The sequence below is a fragment of the Myodes glareolus genome, chromosome 4, assembly GCF_982192425.1.
Source record: "Myodes glareolus chromosome 4, mMyoGla1.1, whole genome shotgun sequence".
Classification (NCBI taxonomy): domain Eukaryota; kingdom Metazoa; phylum Chordata; class Mammalia; order Rodentia; family Cricetidae; genus Myodes; species Myodes glareolus.
In genome coordinates this window covers 105,145,879-105,172,795 of record NC_142029.1, presented here as the reverse complement: position 1 = coordinate 105,172,795, position 26,917 = coordinate 105,145,879, and the positions used below count along the sequence as shown (strand labels likewise).

General features: G+C 49.0%; 1 protein-coding gene and 1 non-coding gene across 5 annotated transcripts; both read right to left on the bottom strand.

Annotated features, from left to right (window-relative positions):
- Nucleotides 1-9,825: 9,825 nt before the first annotated feature.
- Nucleotides 9,826-9,929, bottom strand: LOC125408377 (U6 spliceosomal RNA). The gene has a single exon (XR_007234447.1). It is a non-coding gene; the product is annotated as a U6 spliceosomal RNA (small nuclear RNA).
- Nucleotides 9,930-11,849: 1,920 nt separating this feature from the next.
- S1pr2 (sphingosine-1-phosphate receptor 2) lies at nucleotides 11,850-26,899 on the bottom strand. Of its 4 annotated transcripts, none has more exons than XM_048446437.3 (3): nucleotides 21,134-21,305; nucleotides 19,223-19,285; nucleotides 11,850-14,470 (listed from the first exon to the last, which is right to left on the bottom strand). In XM_048446437.3, the coding sequence occupies exon 3, from the start codon at nucleotides 14,428-14,430 to the stop codon at nucleotides 13,372-13,374; it is 1,059 nt and encodes a 352-aa protein (XP_048302394.1). In that variant the 5' UTR covers nucleotides 14,431-14,470; nucleotides 19,223-19,285; nucleotides 21,134-21,305; the 3' UTR covers nucleotides 11,850-13,371. The 4 variants fall into 4 exon arrangements, with proteins under 4 accessions (XP_048302394.1, XP_048302391.1, XP_048302393.1 ...); XM_048446434.3 differs by lacking the exon at nucleotides 19,223-19,285 and adding an exon at nucleotides 16,639-16,771; XM_048446436.3 differs by lacking the exons at nucleotides 19,223-19,285; nucleotides 21,134-21,305 and adding an exon at nucleotides 26,696-26,899.
- Between the last annotated feature and the right edge of the window lie 18 nt (nucleotides 26,900-26,917).

The following is a 26,917-nucleotide window of genomic DNA, read 5'->3' as shown; positions in this document are numbered from 1 at the left end:
TAGGAACTGGATGATACATGCAAAAATGTTCAAAGCAGTCTCCTTACAGCAGTCCCCAACCCAAGGCGATTGCTTCATCACACAACAGAATGTGGTATCTCCGGGTGGTGATAGGCTGTTCCTTCAGCAGCAAAGGGAAACCTGGAACTCGCCATGTAAGATGCTATACAGCCAAGGGTGAGCCTCCTACCTCACCTCCCCTGTGCTTCGAGGATAGGCATGCACCACCATGCCTGGCTGATGCAGTTCTGAGGGTGGGACCCTGAACTTTGTGCCTGCTAGTCAAGCGACTTACCCACTGAGCTATAGCCCCAGTCCCACAAAATTTTTCACAAAGGGAGAAAGCAGCAAGTAATTTACAATGCGCAGGTCCCACAGGTGATGTTACAGATACTAACTCTGCCTGTGAAGACTCCAGAGCCCTGGAGGAGAGAGGGCTATGTGTCAATCAAGTTCTTCGTAAGCACCCAGACCTGCCTTCTGTGCCATCCCCAGGTGTCTTACGTGAGTGTGGCAGAGTGGTTGTTTTCCACAATGTAAAAAATGGAAATGATCCAAACAGGCTGGGTGTGTTAGTGAGTAGAGCACTTGCGTAGTGTGCGGGAAGCCCCAGGTTCCGTCCCAGCCCCACGTGACCCGTGGGTGGTGGCACAGTGCATAATCTCAGCACTGAAGGGTCGGGGAGACAGGAGAATCGGAACTTGAAAGTTTTTTTTTTGGAAAGTTTTTCTTGACTAAGTAGCACTCGGGAGGTAGAGGCAGTCGGATCTCTCAGTTTGAGGACAGCCTAGTCTACAAACTGACAGGACAGCCAGAACTACACAAAGAAACTCTGTCTTGAGGGGGAGGCAGAAAGTTATTCTTGACTAAATTGGGAGTTCTAGGCCACCTCAGGTTATAAGCTAAAGTGGATTTGACCTATGGGTAGAAGTTTGACAATCTCTTTGCAGGAGTAGGGCACAGCTTCAGTCAGAAGCACATACTGGAGACACAGCTCTGGGGTACAGCTCAGTGCTTACCTAGCACATAGGAAACCCTGATGGCGGAAATCAGAGAAAAGACATAGTCAAAATTTATGGTGCACAGGGAGAAGTTAGGGCCAAGCGCACGCCCCAGAACTGCGTTTCTGTAAGTCTCCGACACTGACCCCCAAGGTTTCCTCACCCACGCTAAGTGCGGCATTCCTTCCTACTTACACAGGGATGTTCTCTCAACACCTGGACCCAGAGCCACGGCCCTTGCCCACTTACAGCTCTAGACAACAGCAGCCATAAAGTGCTCAGAGTGACCCACCTTCTGGAAGACGAAAGACACGCAGCAGGTCTGGTTCTGAGCAGCAAAGAGTGATCGCAGTGTGAGAGCTCCGGCGTTGAGATATAAAGCCTATTCCGCTTCCGCCCTGGCCATCAAAGTAGAGGGCCTCCATCTGCTGTCAATCATTGAAATACGTGGCCCAGAAGAGATGATACTCTCTAATCAGGGCATTGGGGATGTTTCTAGAAGTTTTCTCCACTATTTTCCTCTACAGTCCCAATCTTGGCTTGGAAACCCTAGGTCATCAGAGCAGAGAGAGATAGAATGGGGACTGGAGATGCCCTTCGAAGGAGGGCTCGCCTGGAATCCCCAGGGCCATGTGTTCCACCCTCAGCACTGCTTGGGGATACATGTCCTTCCAACACTGAGAAGGGTAGACTGGCAAAGAGTTGGAAGACATTCACAGTAACATAGTAAGCTTAAGGTCAGCCTGGGCTGCATTCACAGTTATGTAGTAAGCTTGAGATCAGCCTGGGCTACATAAAATTGGAGTGGGGCTGGAGAGATGGCTCAGCTGTTAAAGGCTAGGCTCACAACCTGGGGGCACCAGGTGGGGTGATGCACAGGGGATGGGAAACACAACAAACTAAGATAAGTGTGACAGTTCATGCCTGTCCTCCTAGCATTTAGGAGGCAGAGGCAGGAGGATTATGGGTTCAAGGCCAACATAGCAAAACTGTCTAAAAAGGGGGGGAGCATTGTCAGGTGGCCTGCCTGACGCCTTCTTCGGCTGTGAAAGGCTGTAGGCAGTCTCACAGCACAAATGGCTAGAAGAAATGGATCACATGAGACCAGCTTCCTAAAGGTCAGAAAGCAACTTTTGAGAGCTGGTTCTCTCCTTCCACCATGTGGGTTCTGGGCACCAAACTTAGGTTGTCTTCTTTGGTGTCTACTTTACCTGATGAGTCGCTTCAACTGACCCATGCTAGGTTTATTCAGAGCTGGGGATTGAATCCAGAGCCTTGTGAATTTAAGACAAACTATCAGCTGAGGTACCTGCTCCTCCAGCCTCTGCCTACCAAGAACTGGGATTACAGGTGTGTGGCCGGCACACCCAGCTGTTTTATTCTATTTTCTGATTTTCTATTTATTTTTATTTTATGTGTTTGAGGGCTTTGCCTGCACATATATCTGTGTATCACATCCATGCCTGTGTCCAAAGGGGCCAAAAGATGGCATCATATCTCCTGGAACTGGAGTTACAGCCAGTTGTGGGCTACCATGTGGGTGCTGGGACCTACATCCCAGACCTCTAGAAGATGTCTTAACCATGGAGCCATCTCTCCATCTCCTTCCAGTTCTTGGTTTTGACAGGGCAAGTAGTCCCTAATAAGACTCTGAGGGAGCTATGTGGTGGTGGCTCAGGCCTTTAATCTCAGCACTTGGGAGGCAGAGGCAAGTAGATCTCTGAGTTTGAGGCCAGCCTGGTCTATAGAGCAAGTTCCAAAACAGCCAGAGTTACACAGAGAAACCCTATCTCAGGAAACACACACACACACACACACACACACACACACACACACACACACACAAAAACAAAAACAAAACAAAAAAAACTTTGGAGAGAAAATGGCAGTGTTAGTGATCTAAATTTTAGAATTTTTAACCTTTGTGATCAAGTGGGAACCGACCAGGATGCTAATCACATGATGCTAATTACCAAGAAATTCACAAATCCAGAAAATGCACATTATAGATAATCGACCGAGGGGGGAGATTCAAATGAAAAACTGACAGGGAGGGCTAGGCAGGTGGCTCAGTGGTAATGGCACTTGCCACCAAGACTGAGGGCCTGAGTTCAGTTCTTGGAATCCACAAGGCTGAGGGTGAAAATTTACTCCCACAAGTTGTCTTCTAGACCACACACATACATATGCACACACGTATGCACACAAAATAAAAAAATTGACAAAGAGGCCTCTGAAACTCTTGGGTCAGTCATAGTTATCATTACAAGGGGTAGACAAACAGACATCAATACCTTCTAAACATGTCTCCAGAACCATCTATGATAAACTGAAGCCCAAAATAATATCTGGTTCTAACCCTGCTTGGAGGGCTAAAAAGTAAACTAAACGGCATAAGGGGTGGCTGTTGGCCAGGTTCTAAACTATGACAAAGTCTCAAATTAACCTAGTCATTCCACAAATTAATTACAAGACTGGAGGGATGGCTGAATGGTCCGGAGTGTTAACTGCTCCTTCCAGAGAACCTGGATTCACCCTCCAGCACCGACATAGCAGCCCACAACCATGTACAACCCAAGTTCCAGGTATTCTTCTGACCTCTAGGACACTAGGCACATGGTACAGCTATTCATGCATACAACACATCCAAACACAGAAAACTAAACACACACACACACACACACACACACACAAATCACAAAGGGAGTGGGGAAGCTGGAAGGTCCCAGGAGCTACAGGTTAAACAGAGTCCTTGATTAAATGCTTTGTGAAGACCTTGTTTGAATTCTGGTTTGTTTGTTTGTTTGTTTGTTTTTGTTTTTCAAATTCAAATCTAAAGAAGAGAAGTGGAAACCAGAACAGACAATGATGTCTCAAGCTACATTCTCAATCGGTGGGAGGCAGAAGAAGGGGGATCAGGAGTTCAAGGCTAGCCTGGCCTACTTTCCTCTTGTTTTGTTTTTGAGACAGGGTTTCTCTCTGTAGCACTGGTTGGCCTGGAACTTGGTTTGTAGACCAGGCTAGCCTGGAACTCACAGAGATCTACCTGCCTTTGCCTCCCAAGTGCTGGGATTAAAGGTTTGCACTGCTATGTCCCAGAAAAGCCTGGGCTACTTAATAAGAGACCCTGCATCACGAGAAAGAAATGGGGAAAGACTGTGGGAGGAAAGGAACCTGACACACATGAGAGCAACTTAAACTTTTTGGGGTTTTTTTTTCTTTAATTTATTATTCTTTGGAAATTCCCCAATGCATAAATGTTATTTGATCTCTGTCACTCTGAGACCTTCTCTTTTCCTTCCCGCTCCTGCTCAGTCCCCCTTCCCAACAAGTCCACAGGGGGGTTTTTAATTCTGATATTTTAAAAAGAAATTTAAGGGGGCTGGAGAGATGGCTCAGCGGTTAAGAGCATTGCCTGCTCTTCCAAAGGTCCTGAGTTCAATTCCCAGCAACCACATGGTGGCTCACAAACATCTGTAATGAAGCCTGGTGTCCTCTTCTGGCCTGCAGACAGAATACTGTATACATAATAAACAAATAAATAAATATTTTAAAAAAAGAAATTTAATTAGGATCAAAGTGGTAGCGCAAGCCTTTAATCCCAGCACTTCAGAGGCAGGTGGATCTCTGTGAGTTTGAGGCCAGCCTGATCTACACAGTGAGCTTTAGGACAGTCAAGGTTACACAGAGAAACCCTGTCTCATAGAAAAAACAAGCAATATTTTCATTCATTAGGCTCTTTATTGTGGGAGGACATGGAGATCAGAGGAGACCCCACTAGAGTCAATTCTCTCCTCTAGCACCACGTGGGTTTTAAGGATGGAACTTTGGTCATCAACCTCCGTGACAAGTGCCCTCACCAGCCAGGTGAGTCATCTCAGTTCAGTTCTTACACACTTTTCTTTCTTTTTTTTTTTTAAATAAGTTTTATTTATTTATTTATTTTATTTATTATGTATACAATATTCTGTCTGTGTGTATGACTGCAGGCCAGAAGAGGGCACCAGATCCCATTACAGATGGTTGTGAGCCACCATGTGGTTGCTGGGAATTGAACTCAGGACCTTTGGAAGAGCAGGCAATGCTCTGAACCTCTGAGCCATCTCTCCAGCCCCTTACACACTTTTCTTTCTTCTTTTTCTTCTTCTTCTTCTTCTTCTTCTTCTTCTTCTTCTTCTTCTTCTTCTTCTTCTTCTTCTTCTTCTTTTTTTTTTTTTTGGTTTTGTTTTCAAGACAGGGCTTTTCTGTGTAGCCTTGATGACCTAGGACTCTTCTGTAGACCAGGCTGCCTGTCTTCCGAGGGCTAGGATTAGGGGCATGTGCCATGCTTGGCCAATTCTGATACTTTTGATAAGCATAATGCTGGTATTGTGGTTAAGCTTCATTTTTTCCCCCTGTGTTGATATAAAGCAAACTATTGAAAATTAAATGATCTCCCTTCTCATGTTTGCTTCTGAATAATGAGGAAGACTAGGCCTAAGCAAAAGCTGGTGAGAAAGGGTGAGAGTGAGCTGAGTCATATAGGAAGTTGCACCCTAAGGAGATCTCACCGCAGGACCCTTCACAATTATGAACAAGGAAATAGCAGCCCCAAAGGGGAGTAGACAGACAGACAGACACTGACTCAGCTGAGTGATCAGAAGAAATTGGTTTTTCTGGTGCCGAGGATGGTAAAGGACGGCAGCACACAAGGCCAGCGATGGGGCTGTCAGCGGTGCCTCTTGAGCACCGGACACATCCAGGAACTAACAGACTTCTGTTTTTCCAATGTGTCAAGGCCGTGAAAAACAAGAGGACAGTGATACTTCCAACTGAAAGAGACACTGGACACAAGGGTGACCTGATCATTAGAGAGATCATAGGTAAAATCTGATGTAGTCTGCAGATTGCTGCACTTTAGAGTTATTGGGGTTTTGTAGAAGAGTGTCTTGTCCTTCAGAAGCTCACAGAAGTATTTACATTGAATAAATAGTTGGGTGGATGAATGGCTGGCTGGCTAGATGAAAGGGTGGATGGATGGATGAACGGATAAGCGTGCAGGTGGAGGATAGAAGAATAGATAAATTGATTGTAGGTGTATGGATAGATATGGAAGGAAGGATGTGTGGGTGGATGAGTGGATAGATGGGTGAATAGAGGATAAAATTGTTAGTACTTTGAATCTCTTTTAAATATGAAAAAACTCACTCTTCCTGTCATTGAACTCAGTAGGATTTGCATCAGTAATTGTCAGTTATAGCTGTGTCTAATTTAGATGCCACTGAGAAAAAGAACTAACCTCCAAATCATGAAGCAAAATTCAGAAATTACTATGTCATCATAACCATAGCGATAGCGATAGGTGTGATAGACTCCTGTTGCTATGATAATACAATGCCAAATGACACTTGTCCAGAGATCTGTGCATTCCAATACACGGGTAAAGGTTGCAGGTGCAAGGCCCTGAGTTCCATCCTAGAACCCCGATGTTGCACCAGCCAGATGGCTCAACAAGTAAAGGCCCTTGCTGCTAACTCTGACAACCTGATTCTACTCCCCAGGGCCACTTGCTGGACGACAGTGACTACTGCTAGCTTTCCTTTGACCCCCCCCACCATGCCACTGTGGCATGCATGTGTTTGTTCACTTATCTAAACAAGTAGATGGGTGAAAAATATAAGACAACAAAAAACCTGATACAAATGCCCACACATGCTAGTTAGCAGGAGGCTGGGAGAATAGCTCAGCAGAGCACTTGCCTAGCATGCCTAACCCCTAAATACAATTGTCAGCACCAACACACGTGAGCACACAACACACACACACACACACACACACACACACTGGTTGACGTATCACTTGTAATCTCAGTACTTGGGAGGCCGATACAGGAGGATTTCTGGGAGTTTGAGACCAACCTGGGATACATAGTAAGTTTTCAGCTAGCGTGGGCTACAGAATAATAGTCTGTTTCAAAAAAGAAATTTAAAAAGTTAATTGCAATTTAAAATTCAACCTTCGCTTTGTACTAACCACACTTTAAGGATCCTTGAACCACATTGCTCAGGACTAAAGAATGCTTGTATTTGTTATTTTATGTATATGAGTGCTTTGCAGCATATGTATCATGTACATGCCTGGTGCTTATGGAAGGCAGAAGGTGCCAGATTCCCTAGAACTAGAGTTACAAATGGTTGTGAACTATCATGTGGGTACTAGGAACCAAAACTAGCTCCTCTGAAGCCCTCCCTACACCCTGCCACCTCGTGCTAGCGATGGGCCCTTGGGCCTTGTGTGTGCTCAGGGAGAGCTGTGCTATGGAATTGGAGCCCAGCCCAAGATCAGTTACGGGAGTGGCTATTATGGTTAGATACTTTTTCTATCATGTACCACCATGTCTGGCAAAGTCATACATTTTTAAAATTAAAAATCTATGGTTTTAGATGGTAGTAGCCTTTAATCTCAGCACTCGGGAGGCAGAGGCAGATGGATCTCTGAGAATTCAAGGCCAGCCTGGTCTACAGAGTGAGTTCCAGGACAGCCAGGACTACTAGAGAAACCCTGTCTCAGGAAAAAAAAAAAGTGACTTTCTAAATGTATAACATTATTTATTCGGTTTGTGTGTGCTCAGGAGCAAGCATGTTAATAAAGTCAGAGGACAGCTCATGGAAATCTGTTCTCTCATTCCACCATGTGGGTCTTGGGATTCATGCCAATCACCTTTACCTACTGAGCCATATCCCTGGAATGTGTGTTCCCTAGGCAGGGTTTCTCTGTGTTGTCCTAGAACTAGCTCTGTAGACCAGGCTGGCCTTGAACTCACAAAAATTAACCTGCTTCTGCCTCCTGAGGGTTGGGACTACAGGCGTGGGCCACCCCTGCTGGGTTGATGTGTTTGTTTTCATATGTATAGGTGTTTCACCTGCACACACGTCTGTGAACCATGTAGGTGACTGGTGCCCATGGTGGCTAGAAGAGGGTTTTCGATCCCCTGCGACCGGAGCAACAGGCAGTTGTGAGTCATAGAGGTGTTGGTAATCAAAATCCGGGTCCTCTGGAAGAGCAGTCGGTGCTCTTGGTCACTGAATCAGCCCTCTTCTGGTTCTCCTTTAAAATTATTTGGAATGTTTGGTGAAAGCATGTTTGTGGGTCAACTCAGACCTTCTGGATCTAAATTCTTCCTAAGTAGCTGATGTTGGCCTTGACCATCTGATCTTCTTGCTGCCACAACCTGAGTTCTGCAACTAGAGGCCACCATGGCCTGTATACACAGTGCTGGGGATGGAGTATCACGGCTGGCTAGGTGTGCCATCACACACGGCTGGCTAGGGGTGCAGACTCAGATCCTGCTGCTTGAATAGCAAGCACTTTGCTGAGCCACCTCTCCACCCCAGCTGCTCCTGTTCTAATGGGAGAGACAAGCAGAGGAGGGTAAGGAAGGGAATCAGGTGTGTTCAGGGACGGCTTCTCTGTGGAGGTGGCATTTGATCCGGGCCTAAATAGAGAGCACATGTGGATCTGGGGAGAAATTTCAGACTACACCGCACATTTCAGTTCAGTATAGTAAACTCACACTGTGTGTGTGTACGTGTGTGTACTAAGTGCAAAGCCCTGGGCTTGATTCCAAGCACGAGAGAGAGAGAGAGAGAGAGAGAGAGAGAGAGGGAGGGAGGGAGGGAGGGAGAGAGAGAGAGAGAGAGAGAGAGAGAGAGAGAGAGAGAGAGAGAGGTCTTTAACAAGGCTTCTAGCTGGAGGCTAGAGATCCACCCAGGACACAAATGCAGCCAGTGGAAGGAAAGACAGGACAGACATGTACAACCTGCAGGGTGCATGCATCTCAAGATAGCTACAAATGTAGACCTATGCAAAATCAGCAACAGACCTGAAGAGATGGCTCAGTGGTTAAGAGCACTTGCTGCTCTTGCAAAGGACATGGGCTCAATTCCCAGCACCCACCTCAGGCAACTCACAACCACCTATAACCCCAGCTCCCACACAAACTGTTATCTCTGGCCTCCTAGGCAGCTACATTCATATGCTCTTTCAAACACACCAAAAAAAAAAAAAAAGAAAAAGAAAAAAAGTTTTAAAAAGAAAAAATTTTCAATATCAGAAACTTACTTAAAACATATTTTCTTTTTCTTTCTGTTTGGATTTTTGAGACAGGGTTTCTCTGAGTAGCCCTGACTGTCCTGGAACTCATTCTGTAGACCATGCTGACCTGGAATTCTTGAGATCCACCTGCCTCTCTGCTCACCCCCAAGTGCTGGGATAAAAGGTATATGCTTCGGCCGCCTGTTTTTTGTTTTTTTTGTTTTGTTTTGTTTTTTGAGACAGGGTTTCTCTGTAGCTTTTTTGTAGACCAGGCCGGTCTCGAACTCACAGAGATCCGCGTGCCTCTGCCTCCCAAGTGCTGGGATTAAAGGCGTGCGCCTCCACCGCCCAGCCTTTGGCCGCCTGTTTTATTTTGCATTTTTTAACAAGTTGTTGGCTTGGTTCTAGTTCATGAACTCCGGCAACTGTCTGTCGCAATGTCAGAAGGCTAGACAAATCTGCAGGAGGACAGAGGCCACAGGCCTGCAGCCCACTGGAATTTCGCCTCTCAGGACAATTTAGAGATGACCACTGTTGGGCAACTTCAACCCTGTCTGGGACTGGAGCTGTGTTAAAGGCCTTTCTGTGTGCACATGCCTGTGCCAAAGTGCTCACGTGCAGGTCAGAGGACAACTTGCAGGAGTTGGTTCTCTCCTTCCACCGTCGGGCCCCAAGGATGGCAGCAAGGCCCTTACCTACTGAGCAAGTTCACCAGCCCGCCTTGGTCTTTGTTTCTTCCTTGAACTATCTTGAAAACACAGAACACTTTATAAACGTTCCTGTCATCCTCAAGCAGGAGCCATGCTAATCTCTTTATTGTTCCAGTCTTAGTACATGTGCTGCTGAAGTGGACACACACACACACACACACACACACACATGCACGTTTTAAACAGGATCTTGGTATGTAACTCAGGTGAGCCTGGAACTCGGTATGCAGTCTGGGATGGGCTCGAACTCCAAATTCTCCTGCCTTCATCTTCCCAGTGCAGGGATTCTAGGTGTGACTGACCACATCTAATTTAGATCCCCCCCCGCTTTTGTGTGTGTGTGTGTGTGTGTGTGTGTGTGTGTGTCTGCATACACCTGAGTTCACAGGTGCAGGTGAGTGTGTAGAGGCCAGAGGTTGACTTGGGGTGTCTTCCTCTATCCCTCTCCTATTTACTCAAACCAGGTCCCTATCACAATTTAGAGCTCACAGGCTAGGCTGGTCTGGATTAGCTAGCTTGGTTCCCCACCCCCACCCCCGAAACTGTCTGCCTCTACTAGAGATTAGAGGCAGCTTCCAAGCCCACCTGGCCCTTATTACCATGAGGGTCCTAGAGATGCAAACTCAGGAGCAGCCGCTGAGCCTCACCTCAGCCCCAGATCCAGCCTTAGAGAGCCGTGCCTCTGGCGGTGGAGGAAAGATCATCCCCTGAGCCATTTAGAGAAACAGAAAAAAACAAAAGACAAACGGAAAAAAAAAAAAAAAACCACACACACAAAGAACTAGATGGTTGAGGCTGCAGTGGACACAGCTCATGGAGCAATGCTTACCATGTGGGAAGCCCTGGGTTCCATCCTTAGTAAAGCATAAACCAGGTTTGTGGTGTAACTCCAGCTTGGGAGGTAGAGGCAAGAGGATCAAAATTTCAAGGTCAACCTCAGCTTTTGTGTAGTGAATTTAAGGCCAGCCTGAGCTACATAAGACCCGGTCTTGGCACTCGGGAGGCAGAGTCAGGTGGATCTCTGTGGTTCAAGGCCAGCCTGGTCTACAAGAGCTAGTTCCAGGATAGGCTCTAAAGCTACAGAGAAAACCTGTCTTGAAAACAAAACAAAATAATAAACAACACACACACACACACACACACACATCACAGTGGTAGACTGCTTGGCCAACAGGCTTAACATCCCCAGTAGCAGGGGAGGGAGGAATGAAAGGGGCTGAAGAGATGGCTCCAAGGTGAAGCACACTTCCTGCTCTTCTAGAGGACCTATGTTCTGTTCCCAGCATCCACAACAGGCCGATTACAACCACCTGCAATTAGAGCGCTAGAACATCCAATTTTCCTGGCCTGCTCAGGCACTGCATGCACATTTAAATACCAATAATCTCCACAAACACACGCACACACACAATTTAAAATAAAATAAATCTTATAAATAAAAAGAAGTGTTGAGTGGTGCACACCTTTATCCCAGCACTCAGGAGGCAGAGGCAGGTGGATCTCTGTGAGCTGGAGGCCAGCTACAGAGCGAGTTCCAGAGGACAGTCGGAGCCGCTACACAGAGAAACCCTATCTTAAAAAATCAAAAGAAGGAGAAGAAAGAGGTGAGGTGGCGGTGGTGGTCAGTCAGGACTTGGGAAGTAGGAGTGGCTGGGCTCCGAAACCACCTCTCCAATTCCGCAGGCTGTGCACAGACTGGGAAGGGAGAACAGCCCCATCTCACCTGCTAAGGTGTGCTTTTGAAGGAAACCATGGAGGCCCTAGGCCTAATGAATCACTGTGAGGAGCAAGACAACCTCCCAAACAGCCCCAGGGAAAAGATCAAGGCTGGTTCCTGAGTTCTCAGAAGTTACTGAGTACAGGTCCAGCTCAGCCAGAGCTAAGGGTTGGGATAATGGAAGAGGCTGAGGTGCCTTGGCAGTTGATGCCCTTACCAGACCAAGGACACCGATAGGAAGAAATGATTCTCTCTCTCTCTCTCTCTCTCTCTCTCTCTCTCTCTCTCTCACACACACACACACACACACACACACACACACAAAACCCATTAACTGTAAGCAGCAAGAGCAATTGAACTGTTTATTGGCCCAGATCTCCAGCACAAGGGGGATACTTGGGAAACCAAATGAGGGGAGACACTCCCAACTGGCTCCTTGCATCCCAAATTTCCCCTTCCTCAGCCTTTTCTTTCACAGATTTCTTTGAGGCAGAGATTTCTATGTGTGGAAGAGATGAACCAGCAATCCCCAAGGAGCCTGTGCATGGCCAGACACCCCCACCCCTATCTCTCCGACAGTTTCAACTTGGATATGAACAAGAGATGTCAGACAGCACCCACACTGGGATAGGTCACAGACCCCACACACTGGCACACAGACATATATAAATACAGTTTGTACCGTATGACTTTCTATTTCTCCACAGGATTTAGCAAAGTCCTTCAAGGGAAGGTTACATATGAGTACTCGGGAACGTCCTTGGCCACCTCACACACAGTCTCTGTTAACTATGTTATTCATGATAACTTGCAAGACAGGTGTTGGTGGTGCACCCCTGTGATTCCAGCATTCAGGAAGTAGAGGCAGGAGGATCAGAAGTCCAAAGCCTTGGCTACATAGCAAATTGAAGGCCAGCCTGGGCTATATGAAACCCTGTCACAATTTTTAAAATAACAAAGACAATTTACAAGTGGCCACATTGGTTCAAGGCTGCCCTGCCTTAAGGGACCTGGTACATGGGGTAGGAAGAAAGTGGGGAGATGGGAATAGTTTGTGGGGAGGAAGGCTAGATTTGGGGATAAGAGTTCCAAGAATGACCAATACGTCCCCTAGAGTTTTCTCACTTGAAGACCAAAACCTCCTGCCCCACATTGATTTCCCCAGCCCTCAACTGATCAGATCCCTCTGTGTACTCCAACAGAGCAAGTAGCCAGGAAGGTCTGAGGATGGAGGCTGGGATTCCAGGCTCCTCCCCCCGGCCACCACAGTGGTTTCCTTTCCCCGAACATGAAAGGAAAGGGAAGAGACAACTGAGTTGATGAAATTGGGGAAGCTGTGGATTTAGACCTCAGATAGACAGGGAGGAAGCCTTGGGTCCCCTGGGGACAGTGTTTCCACAAGAAGTGGCCTAAGGTTATCTATGGAAGGTGGCTGGAGCTGGGTGTGGTGGTACATGGCTTTAAAATCCCAGCACTCAGAAGGCAGAAATGGGTGACCTCTCTGAGTTCCAGGCCAGCCTGGATTGCATAGCAAGTTCTAGGCCAACCAGGGTAACATGGAGAGGCCCTATTTGAAAAGAAGGAGGCAGGAAGAGAGCCAGGTAGCTGGAAGGTAGGACAGGATGCTGACACCCTTTGTACCAAATGCAAATGCTCCAGCCCTAATTCAGCCTGCTGTCCCGCGAGACCCTTAACAGTCCCCAGTCACGGTGCTGCAATCTGTTTAGTCAGCGCCTCCGTTGGCCACCTGATCTGTGAGCCGTGGTCAGTTCCGCTAGGCCTGTGGCGCTGAGGGACACATGAGGTCACCTGGTCTCTCCTCACAGAGCTCTCTGTAGCTTGGTTATATCTGTCAGTTCACCCCTTCCCTTCAGACCACCGTGTTGCCCTCCAGAAACGTGGGTGATGTAGGCATATGCAAGCCCCTCTCCAGTGAGCTGGAGCTGCGGAGGGGCAGGAGCCGGTGGCCTGGGGTCCCACCTCGACGACCTGTCACCCCCTTCCCCCGCCGCCAGCACTGCAGGGGCCTCAGCACCTCCCTCCGAAGGTCCCGGCTACACCATGTATAGATGACAGGGTTGAGTAGTGAGTTGAGGGTGGCAAAGGCAAAAAAGTAATGGGCTTTGTAGAGGACAGGGCAGGCCCGGACGGGACAGGTGAAGTCTAAGAGGAGGATGCTAAAAGCTGGGAGCCAGCAGATGATGAAAACACCTAGTACGATGGTGACCGTCTTGAGCAGGGCCAGCGTCTGGGGACCAGCAATATCGGCATGGCTGGAGCGGACGACAAAGTAGATTCGAACATACAGTGCCACGATAGCCAATAAGATGACAGAAAAGATGGTGACCACACAGAGCACATACTGCTTGGCATAGAGAGGCAGGACAGTGGAGCAGTCCTCCAGATGGTCTAGACAATTCCAGCCCAGGATGGGCAAGCCACCCAGAATCAGTGACATCAGCCAAGAGGCTCCAATGAGCATCAACATTCGACAGCTTTTGTCACTGCCATAAAGCTTGACCTTGGCGATGGCCACGTGTCTCTCGATAGCAATAGCCAGGAGGCTGAAGACTGAGGCAGAGAGAGTGATGAAGGCTGAACCCTCTCGGGCGAACCACTGCAAAGGAGTCAGTGACAGAGTGACAGGACCCGAGAGCAAGGTGTTGGCCACGAAGGCCACACCTGCCAGCAGGTCGGAGGCTGCCAGGTTGCCAAGAAACAGGTACATTGCTGAGTGTAACTTGCTGTTCCTTGCCACTGCAATCAGGACCAGAAGGTTCTCCACCACGATGGCACAGCACAGGAGGATGATGAAGGCCGAGGCCACCTTGCGGGAGGATGTCTCCTGCATGTCCAGCGTCTCTTTGGTGTAATTGTAGTGTTCCACAACCTTCTCAGAATTGAGGTACTCTGAGTATAAGCCACCCATGGTGGGGCTCAGTGGCCGGCTGGGGCCATGGGGATGAGAGCTGCAGAGAAGAGGGACAGAAAAGGGACAACAGGTTAGAGCTGTGGCCTGGACTACAGAGGCTCAGGGTCTAGCCGAGTCCTCACAGTGATGCCAGGAAAGCTGCATTCATTACTGTCCCCCGCCACCATGTGACAGACAGAATGCTTAGAGAAATTAGTTCATTTTTTCTTTTTCTTTGTGTGTGTTTTGTTGTTGTTTTCGAGACAGGGTTTCTCTGTGTAGCCCTGACTGCCCTGGACCAGGTTAGCCTTGAATTCAAAGATTCACCTGCCTCTGCCTCCCAAGTGCTGGATTAAAGGCATGTGCCACTGTGTACAGCCTGAAATCATATTCATACAAGTAACATTATCTGGACTGAACAGGCTGTGTTTATATATTTAGGAATATATATATATATATATATATAGAGAGAGAGAGAGAGAGAGACATGAATTTGAAAGAGAAGAAGTGGTTGCAAGGGAAGGGTTGGAGGGATGATGGGAAGGGGGAAAATGATATAAGTTTTTATTTAAATTAATAAAAACTTATTTTAAAAACTTTTTAAAAAGTCAGGCATAGTAGTGCGCTCAGAAGGCAGAGGCAGCCAACCTGGGTTATATTACAAGACTGGGGTATATTTCTCAAGAAGAAAGAAAGGAACTGATAGAAGATTCTGGGGACTTCTAGCAACCTCTCTGCCTTCTATAGAGCAAGCCTGAGGTAGGGCTTGGGCAGCTTGTCACTTCTGTCCTACACACAGGCGCCTCAGGCTTCTTGCCACCTACTGACCTGGGTCAGCGAGATTCTTACTACCGGCAGCACCAATCCCTGGCCATTACCACCCACTGCCTGACTCCAGGATGGCTCTAAGCCTTGAAGCCATGGGCACACCCAAAGATAAGGACCTGGGGAGACACCAGGACGGCCCTGAAGTCCAAGCCTCCCAGAGCTGCACTATCTTGAAGGACATAGACTCTAATGGCAAGACAGAATTCAGCTGTTCCTACTCCAGCTCAGCTGAAGGCTCAGCCTCTTGATCTCTACATCTCAATAATGGATACCAAAAGGACCCTTTCATAAGGGACGGGGAAATCCTTTTCAAGGGTGTGTGAGACCTGGGTGGTGATGTGCACCTGTAATCACAGCACCTAGGGGCTGAGGTGAGGGGATGGCTAGAGCCCAAGAGTTCACAACCAGCCTGGGCAAGAGCAAGGGCAGACAGGACTCTGGTTACATGAGAAATGGCTGAACGGGTAGAGACACTTGCTGAGCAAACCTGACGCCCTAAGCTGGATTCCCCAAAGTCATGGTAGAAGAAGAAGATAACTGACTCCCCAAAATTATCCTCTGACCTCCACCTTGGGTGCCTGCGGCATGGGCGTGCCCACACACATATACATTATGCCCCCCCATAATAATAAACATAAGAAACTTTAAAAAGAAAAGGCAAGAAGGGTAAAAAAGGAAGGAGAAAAAAAATTGAAAGTTGCACAGGGGCTGGGGAGACAGCTTGGCGGGTAAAGCGGCGCATGCCGTCTACCATGAAGACCTGAGCTTGATCGCCACATTGAGTAAAGACAGCATGAGGACAAGTGGATCCCCCTGAAAGCTCAAAGAAAAAAAAAATTTAAAAAGAAAAGGAAAATATACATGCAGGGACTGAAGAGATGGCTCAGTAGGTAGAGTGCTTGCCTTGAAGAATGAGGATCTGAGTCCAAACTCCAGCACCTACCAAAAACAAAACAAAACAAAACAAAAAAAACCCAAGGGTGATGGCTCAGACATGTAACCCCAGCACTGGGCAAGCAGACAGGAAGATCCCCGGGGTCCACTGGTTGGTCATTCAGCCTAATCATCTACCTGGAGTTTCAAGCCATTGAGATATCTCTCTCAAAAACAAAGAAAACAGGGTGGAATGTAATCTGAGGAGCAATAGGTTAACTCGTCCTATGCCCCCACCCCATGTGTGCACACACGTGTACATGTACCTACACACACAACACATACAGAGAGCACAGGAAATATCATACAAGCTTTAGCTAATGTCTTCAGCGGCCCCTTTCCCAGCACACACAAGCTTTGGGGCTGCCTCCATCTACTCGATATTCTGAAAAGGGATGCTGACTTAGCCCCCGCCCCCCCACGGAAAAGCCCCACTCCAACAGCCGGTTCCCATCCCCAACTCACACTACCCAAGGACACTAGGTCCCAGGGGGGTGGGCAGAGCGCTGGCACCCCCTCCAGTGCCAAGATGCAATCCAGATGTGTCAAGCCTCGGGAACAAACAGTGAGGAGCCCGTCATATCCGCTGTGGACAAGTCTGGGGGTGGGAATGGAGAGAATGAGGAGGGTCTCGGAGGTCCTGGCTAAGAAGATGAGGCAGCTGCTGAAGTCACGTGAACTGTGAAGCGCCCCCACCCCCGCCCCGCAGCAGCCTGTGCAGAGGGGCCAGGAGGGGGGTTAGAAATTTGTTTCCATGAAAGTCTGAGTCACCCACCCCTCCTCTGCAAGGAAAATTGAGCTGAGCCGGGGAAGGGATAGGGGAGGGGACCTGTGTGGGCAGAGAACATGAGATGCTGAGCACACCATGGTCAGCTACAGAGGGGTAGGGGGAATCTAGGAGGGGCTGGCTCAATGTACAGAGAAGGCTCCCTTCCTTGGTTACAGGGAGGGGCCACATGCTAAGAACTCTCCCAAGTCTAGGCTTGGAAAGAGGCCTGACAAGGGCCACGTGTTTCCCAGAAAGAGCACCGTTCCAGAAGCTGGCTGGTAGAGCCGGTTCCTAGTGAGCTCTGAGGATGATGGGGGTCTTCCGGGGTCGCCCAGACATCTCCTTTCCCGGATGCCCCCTCGGTGGGACACCCTGGCCTCTGAAGGGGGTTTACAGACACAGCTGCTCCCCACCCCCTAAGCGAGGGGACATCCGTCCTACTTTGGGAACAGAGAAGAGCTTGTACGTGTCCTCGGGGACAGCTGCCCCACCCTGATCTTCACACAGAGGCCCCTTGTTTCCCCTGCCTGGACAGAGCCCCGGGTGCCCCAATGCCCTCAGCTCGTCGCAGCCGGTCCCAGGCCAGTTTGGCCCAGGCCACAGCCTTTTTTACAGAGCCAGGTCTTCAGGCCGAAGCAGCCTGGAACCTGATTGGCTCGTTTTCAATCCCAGGGTGCATCCTCAGCATCCGATTGGTCCAGCTGGGGGCGCTCTGGGAAGAATCTTACAGTGGTTCCCTTTTAAAAGCTGCTGGGACTCTACTCTTCAGAGTGATTGTCCCTGTGGGGCCAATTTGAACCAAAGCCTAACCGCTGGGTCACCCTCCCTCAGACGCCTCTGGGCTGCCCTGATCATCTGGCCCTTCTTGGGGTTCATTATTGAGAACCAACCCCCCTTTCAATTGCCAGGCTAGTGGGCAAGAAGCCCAGGGTGTGCTCCGTAGCCCCCCTCTGAGACTCCCAAGGATGGCCACCACCCGTTCTCCAGTCTGGCGGTGTAGAAGAGAAAGAATTACGGCCGTTTCCTGCAGAAATAAATGTGACCAGCCCCGCCCGAACACCCCAGGGACTGACCAGAAAGTCTATCTTCCCGGGGGCGGAAGACACTGAGCGCTATACTCGCAGCTGTGCAGAGGCTAAGACTGCACACACAAATACACAGACACACACACACACACATGCACTGTCCTAGTAAGGAGGGGGAAAAGGGGTCCAGGCTGTCTCCCCGGTGTCCTCTTCCCTTCTAGAACCTTTCTAACCAAAGGGTTTAAGCGGTTTAAGGACTCCCTGAAAGAGGAAGCTGGGCCCAAGGGCTGGAGCCTTGGAGGAAGAGTCACTCTCCAGGCGGATAGAAGTTGGCCTGGCCTCCTCCCTTTGTTCAAACTCCAAGAACCAGCTAAACCTCAAGTCTATCCTCCTGTCGCCCTCCACCACAGCGGTCCAGACGGCTTCTCAGGAACAGCGGAAGCTGCCACTAGACTCTGAACTGAAAATGAGCCTGACCAGGTGGTTCGTACCTATAATCCCAGCCGCACAGGAAGCTGAGGAAGGAAGCTGGAGAGTTCAAGACCAACCTGGGCTACATGACGAGTTGAAGATTAGCTTGGGTAGCATAGGGAGATCCCGACTCAGGTAGGAATGAAAGGGAAGGGCTGGAAGATGTTGAGATGGCTCATTGGCTAAAGGTACTTGTCACCAAGCTTGAAGACTTGATCCGGCCCCAGGACCCACATAGTGGGAAAGAGGACTGCCTCCCAAAAGTTATCTTCTGCCTCCACACTCATGCCATGAAGCATACATGCCCATATAGACATATAGACACACCCACCAAATAAATAAATGTTACCTTTAAAATGTAGGTATATTAAAAAGCTTGGTGTGGCACTTTTAATCCTAGGATTTGGGAGAAAGAGGCAGGTGGATTTCTGTGAAAACGAGGCCAGCATGATCTACAGAGTGAGTTTCTGGACAGCCAGGACTACATAGTGAGACTCTGTCTATAAATAAATAAAATTAAGAAGGGGAGCTCTGTGTAAGCCAGGGGCATAACATCATTTTGAAGCCCTGGGTTCACACAAGAACATGCAGGGAAGAGGGGCAAGTGAGAGGTTTTGGGGAGAGAGAAGAGAGCTATCCGGACATGGCTGCTTAGCTACAGATTAGGGGAGAGGAAGGCTAGAGGAAGGCCTGGTGGATTAGTGGTTCTGCTCCTCTCTCTCCCAGCTCCACAGTGTTCACCCATCCCTCCCCAGCAGAGGGCCAAGCTCAGCCAGGCACTCACCTTTTCTTTCTCTTGGTTGCTGTGTGGTTGTAGCCCCTCGCACACAGCTGCTGCCCACCATGCCTGCAGGGGAGAACTGGCTGAACTGAGACCTTCATCTTCACCCCCCACCCTAGACATTCTAAGGCTCCCTGGGGCTTCAACAATGTAGCTCCTGCCCTCAGGGATATGCCTCACTAGCCTCCTAAGGACCATTTGAGTCTCTACCTCAGGCCCTTCCCGTAGTTTGGTAGTTTCTATTGGTATATCCACAGACACCACTCTCGTACGTACGTACACACACACACACACACACACACACATACACACACACTTTTTCCAGCAAACTATCTCATCTTTGGATTTCATTTGAATGTCACTTTCTAGGTCTTCAGGAGCTTCTCTTTTGGTTTTGTTTTTAAGACGGGGTCTTAACTGCATATCCCAGACTGACCAGGAACTCACTATGTAGTCAGTCTGGCCTCAAACTAGCAAGGATCTTCCTGCCTCAGTATCCAGAGTGTTGGGATTAAAAGCATGGGGCATCGTGCCCAGCCCAGCCCACCTCCGAATCCTTTCTATCAGAGCATCTGACTTTATCATCAGAAACTATCTTGTTTTCCACGTACTCCATCTATCAAGTTCGCGCTCAGCCTCTTCGCCAGATGCAAAGTAGGCAGAAGCGAGAATGAATGAAAGGGCCGCAAGTTGGAGGGCTCCCATGTGAGCTTGGGGACATCTTAGTCCCCTAGCAGCACCCCAACTCAACCACTAGGCGAAGAAGCCAGGCCCGTCTCCATAGCAACGACGGTAAGACCCGCCCGGCCCAGGCAGCACTCTCCAGCTCCTTATCAGGCCGAGGAATGCGCGGTATCCACACTCTCTCGCGCTGGGGCGGCGCCATCTCTCTCCCGAGACCCCGACACGCGCTCGCAGGATGCTCCCTTCCCCGCACCAGGCAACAGGGGGAGGCGACACCTCTGCATCCCAGCAGAGGGCCCCCACACCTAGATTCCCCGGGCACTGGAAGAGGGGAAGACCCAAGCAGCAACAGCTGCATTCCCCGCCACCACCACCCCCACCCCCGCAGTGATGCTCCACGTCCCCGCCACAGGGGACCATGGGCTCCGAGAGTGTCGCCTTGGGCACCCAACAAGGATAGAAACAGGGGTGAGAGGGGAGGTGGAAATCCCCGGGTGAGTCAACCGGTGCCGGAGAAGGGGGCAAGGTCCCAACGCTGTGTAGCCCGCGACAATGTGGACTCCACACCACGCGTGCCCTCTTTTATCTCACGCCCCATTCCTGGGCTAGGATAGAAGAGGAGGCGCCTGGACTATTTACTACTGTTCCTTTCCTTCTGAAACAAAACAATGCTCCGGAAAGGGAGACCAGAGGAGAGGGGCAACTCAGGGAAACTGAGGCAAAAAACTAGCCTCACAGGTGGTGGGGCGACGGCCTACCCTGGGGACCCCGCCCATGGACTCCGAGCGTCCCAGCGTCCGCCTCTCGTACGTAGCACCTTTAGACCTAGCTCAAGCAGGAGACGAGAAAGGATGCTGTACCTCTCCCCAACAATCCCACTGCCCCAAAGCCTGCCTCCTGAGAACCCCATCCAGTCTTGCAAAGTCGCCAACCCAAAATACTCGGATTCCGCCTTTCTCTTCAGCACTAACTTCCTGCCCCGAAGAAGGCGGGGAGCTCCGTCTGGGGGTGCGCCACTGCACTGAGTAGGTGGGAAGCTGCCTAGAGTGGTGGATGGACACGGACGCACAGTGGGTGATCGGTCCCCTCGGTGCAGCAGAGCCTGGAGCAGAGCGTGCAACGCCTGCATGAACGCCTGACCCCGGGCTGGGCCCCCAGCTCGAATCCCCGCAGTCTCAGTGGACCGCGGCCCGCCCAGATCGGAACCTCCGCTTTGCCCCACGAGCTCACCTGGCTAGGCCAGCCGGGGTCCCTGCCCTGGCCTGAGTGGCCTTGGCGTCTGCGCCCCGGGACAGCCAGTGACTGGATTTGGAGGCTGCTGGTTGGGCTCGGTCTACGTCCCGTCCCGTAGTTGGGGACCCAGGACAAGAGGGAGGCGGGCAGAGCCGCCTCCGGCCCCCACTCCCTGCTAGCCCCGCCCTTCTCTCCTCCTCTTTCCGGCGGCGACTTGCAATGAATTCCAGATGTGGCCCGCCAGTCAGCCAGGGCGCGCGCTGGGGAAGCGCAGGGCCCCTTTGTCCGCACAACCCCCTCCCCGCCCCTCCCAGCCCCCACCCGTGAGAACCGCCGCTACATGATGTCACGACCCCGTGACATCACAGCTCCCTTAACTCAGGTGATCTAGACCTGAAACAACTGTGTTCCATTTGGAAGTCACTCAAGGCTTTGCTCCAGGCTCATGCCTGGGACCTGGAAATAGGAAATCGTGCTTGCTGTACGAACTGGGCAGTTCAGGATTAAGCACCTACTATGTATTCCTACAAGAAACAAATTCCTACTTTGTGCCATGCGCAGCACAAAAACTGTTTCATTGGCTTGTTAAGAGCCCCAAACCCCAAATGTGCCATACGGTGGCACCTGGAACCGGGGAGGTAGGAGGATCAGGAAGTTCAAGCTTGACCTCGATGTCTTAGCCAGGACAGCCTTGACAAGTGGGACCCTCTCTGGAAAACAACAGACTGTGATGTAGATTCAGGTGGTAGAGTGCTTGCCTAGCATGCACAAAGCCCTGGGTTCTGTCCTCAGCACTGCCTAAGCAGGGCATGGTGGCTTGGGCCTCTAATCCCAGTGCTTTGGAAGTAGAAACAGGTTTGTTCTGGAGTTCAAGGCCAGTCTTGATTATGTTACTTGATCTTGTTGTCTCCTTCCCTCCAAACATCTCAGAGTGAAAAAAAATCCAAAATTAAGAGTAACAGCAGGTCAGCTATATAGCTCACTAAGCAGGGGAAAGTGCTTGCCGGGAAGCCTGACCTCAGTTCAGTCCCTGGAAGCAAAGTTGACCTCTGACCTCCACAGGACACGGTGGTGGTGGCGGCATTGCTGCACCTGCATTCGCATACTGCTATATGTACAATAACAATAAATACATTTTAAAAACAATAACAGGCTGCTGAGCTATCAGCGGGTAAAGACTCTTGCTTGCCAACAGGCCTGAGTTTGATGCCTGGGACCCACAACGTGGGAGGTGGTGACCAATCCCAGCAAGCTGTCCTTGACCTCCAAGGTCAGCTGTGGCACCTGCACAGACCCATGTGCATACACACATACACAAATAACAAAGTTAAAATTAATAACTTTTAAATGACACATGAGAGACGGTTCAGTGAGCACCCACAGTCCTGACAACCTCCGATGACTCCAGTCCCAAGGGATCCAATGCCTCCAGCCTCACGGGCACCTGCACTCACTTGCACATACCCGATGCACACGCATACACACAATTACACGTAATTAAAAAATAAGCACAACAAAAGGGCAAACTGCCCACCTAAACATAAGCTTCATAAGAGCAAAGAATATCTCCCCCCTTGACTTATTTAATACCGTGACCCATAAGTGCATCAAAACACTTGTGGCCAGACATGGTGGCACACTTTTTTTCTTTTCTTTTTTTGGATTTTTGAGACAGGGTTTCTCTGTGTAACAGTTTTGGCTGTCCTGGAACTCATTTTGTAGACCAGGTTGGCCTGGAACTCACTGAGATCCACCTGCTTCTTCTGCCTCCCGAGTGCTGGGATTAAAGGCACATGAGCACTACCTGGCTGTGATGCACACTTTTAATCCCAGCACTCAGAAGGCAGAGGCAGGTGGCTCTCTGGGAGTTTGAGGTCAGCCCGGTCTACAAAGCAAGTTCCAGCCAGGACAGCCTGGGCGGCTACACAGAGAAACCCAGTCTCGAAAAACCAAAAAAGAAAAAAACTCTAAACCAAAATAAACAACAAGAACAAAAACCCAACCATTGTGGAGGCATGTGGCTCAGTGTTACAGTCTTGCCTCTCATACACAGGACCCTATGTTCCATCTCCAGCACCACAAAAAATAAATAAGTGGTGACCTGTGTGCAAGTCTTTATAGTCCCAGCACTTCAGTAGGTGGAGGCAGGGGGATCAGGAGTTCAAGGTCATCTTCTGTTAGGTGGCAAGTTGTGGTGTTCAGGACTTGCTAGATTGACTAAGACTTTTAATAGGGTGGTAGACATGGAGGTGTGGCTCAGGGCTGGAGCCCTCCCTACAATGCATAAAACCCTGGATTATGTCCCCAGCATGGAAAATAGGACAAAATGAAATAAAATAAAGAGGTACCACTTGTACAAGTGAAAGAGTCTGTGCAGTTGCCATCTGAATACTCCAGTGCTTCAAAAGCTAAAGGCTGAAAGCAGGTCGGTGAGCAGTGTGGCACTCCCTGTGCCCATGGACCTGTGATTTGTGTAAGAGTGTAAGTGGGAAGAGTCCACAACTGTACAGGAAAAAGAAAGTATTCAATTTCCTGGAAGAGGAACTGAGAGACTGAAGCTAGGAAGGGAGGAAGTCAATTCTGCCTGCATTATGGAAGTCCTTTGTGCTTGCTGGCCCTGCTGACAAGTGCATACATGTTATATTCCAGCAACAAATTAAGCTAACGAATTGAAGGCAGCCTGGTACTCAGGAGAGGATGGGAAGTTCCACTCCCAAGCTTCAGTAGGAAGGATCTGAAGCTGGACTTGGCTGCCTGTCATCCCAGCACTCAGGAAGCAGAGAGGAGGGTCAGGAGTTCATCCTAGGCTACAAACCCATTAGGCGGGCACCATCAGTCCCTGTCTCAAAAAAATAATTAGGGCTGCCTTGATGGCTGCCGATCTTGACAACCTGAGTTCTAGCCCCAGGACTCACATGGCAGAAGGAGAGAATCACTCCTCCAAGTTATTCTCTGACCTCCACACACACTAAGGGGAGACAGAGAGAAAGAGGGAGAAAAAAGAAGGGCTAGAGAGATCGCTCAGCCATTGAAAGCCCTGGCTGATGAACTTAGTTCAATTCCCAGCATCCACATGACAGCTCACAATTGCCTACAACTCCCATTCCACGGAAGCTCATGCCCTCTTCTGGCCTGCAAGGACACTTGCACATACATGGCGCATACACATACATGCATGCAAGACATTTATACACAGAATAAAAACCAAATCTTTCAAAACATTCAATCAATAAAGATGTTTTGTTTTGTTTTTAATCAGGAGGCAGGTTAAGTGTAGCTCAGCAGGGTGCTTGGCACGTGCTGTGCGGTGGGGGGGGCTTGCTTTCATCCTCACAGAGACTGGCGCATAAATAGTGAAGTGAAACTGGCATGGGGGATGATGGGGTGGGGGGGACGGGGACGGGGGTGGGGGTGGGGGACGAGACTGCAGACTAATCCGCATTGTTTCTCCTCACCCCTGAGGGGACTTACAAGGATGGTATAAATACACCCACATTTGCCTGTGAACTCATGCAAGGGAAAATGCAGCAGACACTTGTCACGCTTGTTGCCCCAGGACGGAAGCTAAGGACAGGGAAACCAGCAGAGAAGGAGCCACTTCGCCTGAGGACACTAGAGGACCTTTTCATGGCCACCTCTGTAACTCCAAACTTTACACATGTGGGCTGACAAGATGACTCAAAGGTAAAGGTGCTTGTGACCAAACCAGACGACTTGAGTTTGATCCCCAGGACCCACGTGGTTGAAGAAAAGAACCAGCTCCTGGAAGCTATCCTCCACCATCACACCATGGTACATATGTGGGCATGCACACATGCATAAATAAGTGAATGTAAAAAAAATTTAATGACAAAGACAAAGAAAATTATGAAATCATAAAAGACAAAAAGCAAGTACTAATCAGACTCCTAGTTGCAAAATATCTGCAGCAATCATGATTAAAAATAAACATAAATCAATAGCTTTTCTGCAGTGCTGGGAATGGAACGTAGGATCCACTGAGCAACCCACCAGACCTAGTAACAGTGTTCATATATTGTCATTTAACAAAGTGAGCATCCTAAAACTGAAGAGAGAGCTTGGTGCTTAAGAACACTTGCTGGTTTTATAGAAGACCTGAGTTCAGTGCTCAGTACTTACACCAGGAAGACCATAGCCACCTATGGTTCTAATCCCAGGGAACTCGGTGCGCTCTTCTGATGTCAGAGGGCACCAGCACATACTCACATACACATAAATGTGTTTAAAAAATTGAGTATCCATTTTATGTAAGGTTTTGACACAGGGTCTTGCTATAGTAAGAATATTTTATTTTATTTTTTAAAAATTTTTGCTTATTTATTATGTATACAATATTCTGTCTACGTGTATGCCTTCAGACCAGAGAGGGCACCAGACCTTATTACAGATGGTTGTGAGCCACCATGTGGTTGCTGGGAATTGAACTCAGGACCTTCAGAAGAACAGGCAATGCTCTTAACCACTGAGCCATCTCTCCAGCCCCCAGTAAGAATGTTTTAATGAACAATGAAAGAGCTGGGGTAAAGCTGATTTAGGATATGAGAAGCCCTGAGTTCTATCCAAAGCATCACAAAAATAAACAATAAAGAAATGAATATTAAGAAAAACAGTATTGGGAGATACTTACCAAGGGAATGGGAGAGAGGACAACACAGAAGAGGGAGGAGGAGGATAAATACCCTAAGAATGTTTGAAAAAGCCATAGAGAATCATACTATTTTATGTTTACTTACAATTATGTGTGTTTATATATGTATGTATATGGTTTAAATGTAATTACAGCACTTGGGGTGACAATGTTCCCCCCAAAAGTCATAGACTAAAAATTAAATTAAATTAAATTTAAAAAACAGTGCCAGGTGTGGGAAATCTTCCTTCAAATTGTTGGTCAGGGGAGTCCAAGATACCCAAAACTTTACAGGCTACTGCCATAGCCTTTGGTTGCTGCCCAGATCATGAAGACAAGTCCCTATTGTAAGCTACATTTCAGGCAGAACTTGAAGGAATCAAGCTGGAACTGACCTAAAAGCCTCCTCCCCGAGGGCTGGCTCTCACAGTGCAGGGATTGATGTGCAATCAAGAGTCCTCCCCAGCAGTGAAGCCTCTGAGCCACAGCAACGAGGGGATCCCCAAGATCTCCTGTAGGTGCAGTAGCGGCAGAGGTAAACAGTAGCCATTTAATTGTATTTAAGGATCACTCAACAGGAGAAAATTCACCTGGTATAAAACCTAGCCTATCACCTGGGTTTGCTGAGGTCACAGACCCTAGAGGACCGACTGCTAACAGTCTCCTAATTCAGTATCATTTCTAACTCCTTTCTTTTGTGGTTTGTTTTGTTTTTGTTTGTTTGAGACAGATTTCTCTGTGTGGCCCCCGGCTGTCTTGGAATTCACTCTTTAGACCAGAGCTGGCCTCGAACTCACAGAGACCCACCTGCCTCTGCCTCTTGAGTGCTGGGACTAAAGGAGTGTGCCACCACCGCCCAGCCCTAACAGCTTTCTAAACACTTGGCCTTCTACCCACAGAGAATACCTCACCTCTTTCCAAAGAAGCTGCTTCTTGCCGTTGGCAGAGACCGTCACAGAAAACCACAGCTGGTCTAAGTGCAGAGAACAGCTGCCCTCAGAGTGCCAGCCCCAATTCAGGTATCGACAGCACAATCTCCACCTCCAAAGCTCTGGGGACACTGGAGAGAGGGAGTGGGAAGACTGTGAGAGTCGGAAAACCAGGACATCTACTGAGAGATAGTGTCAGCCATA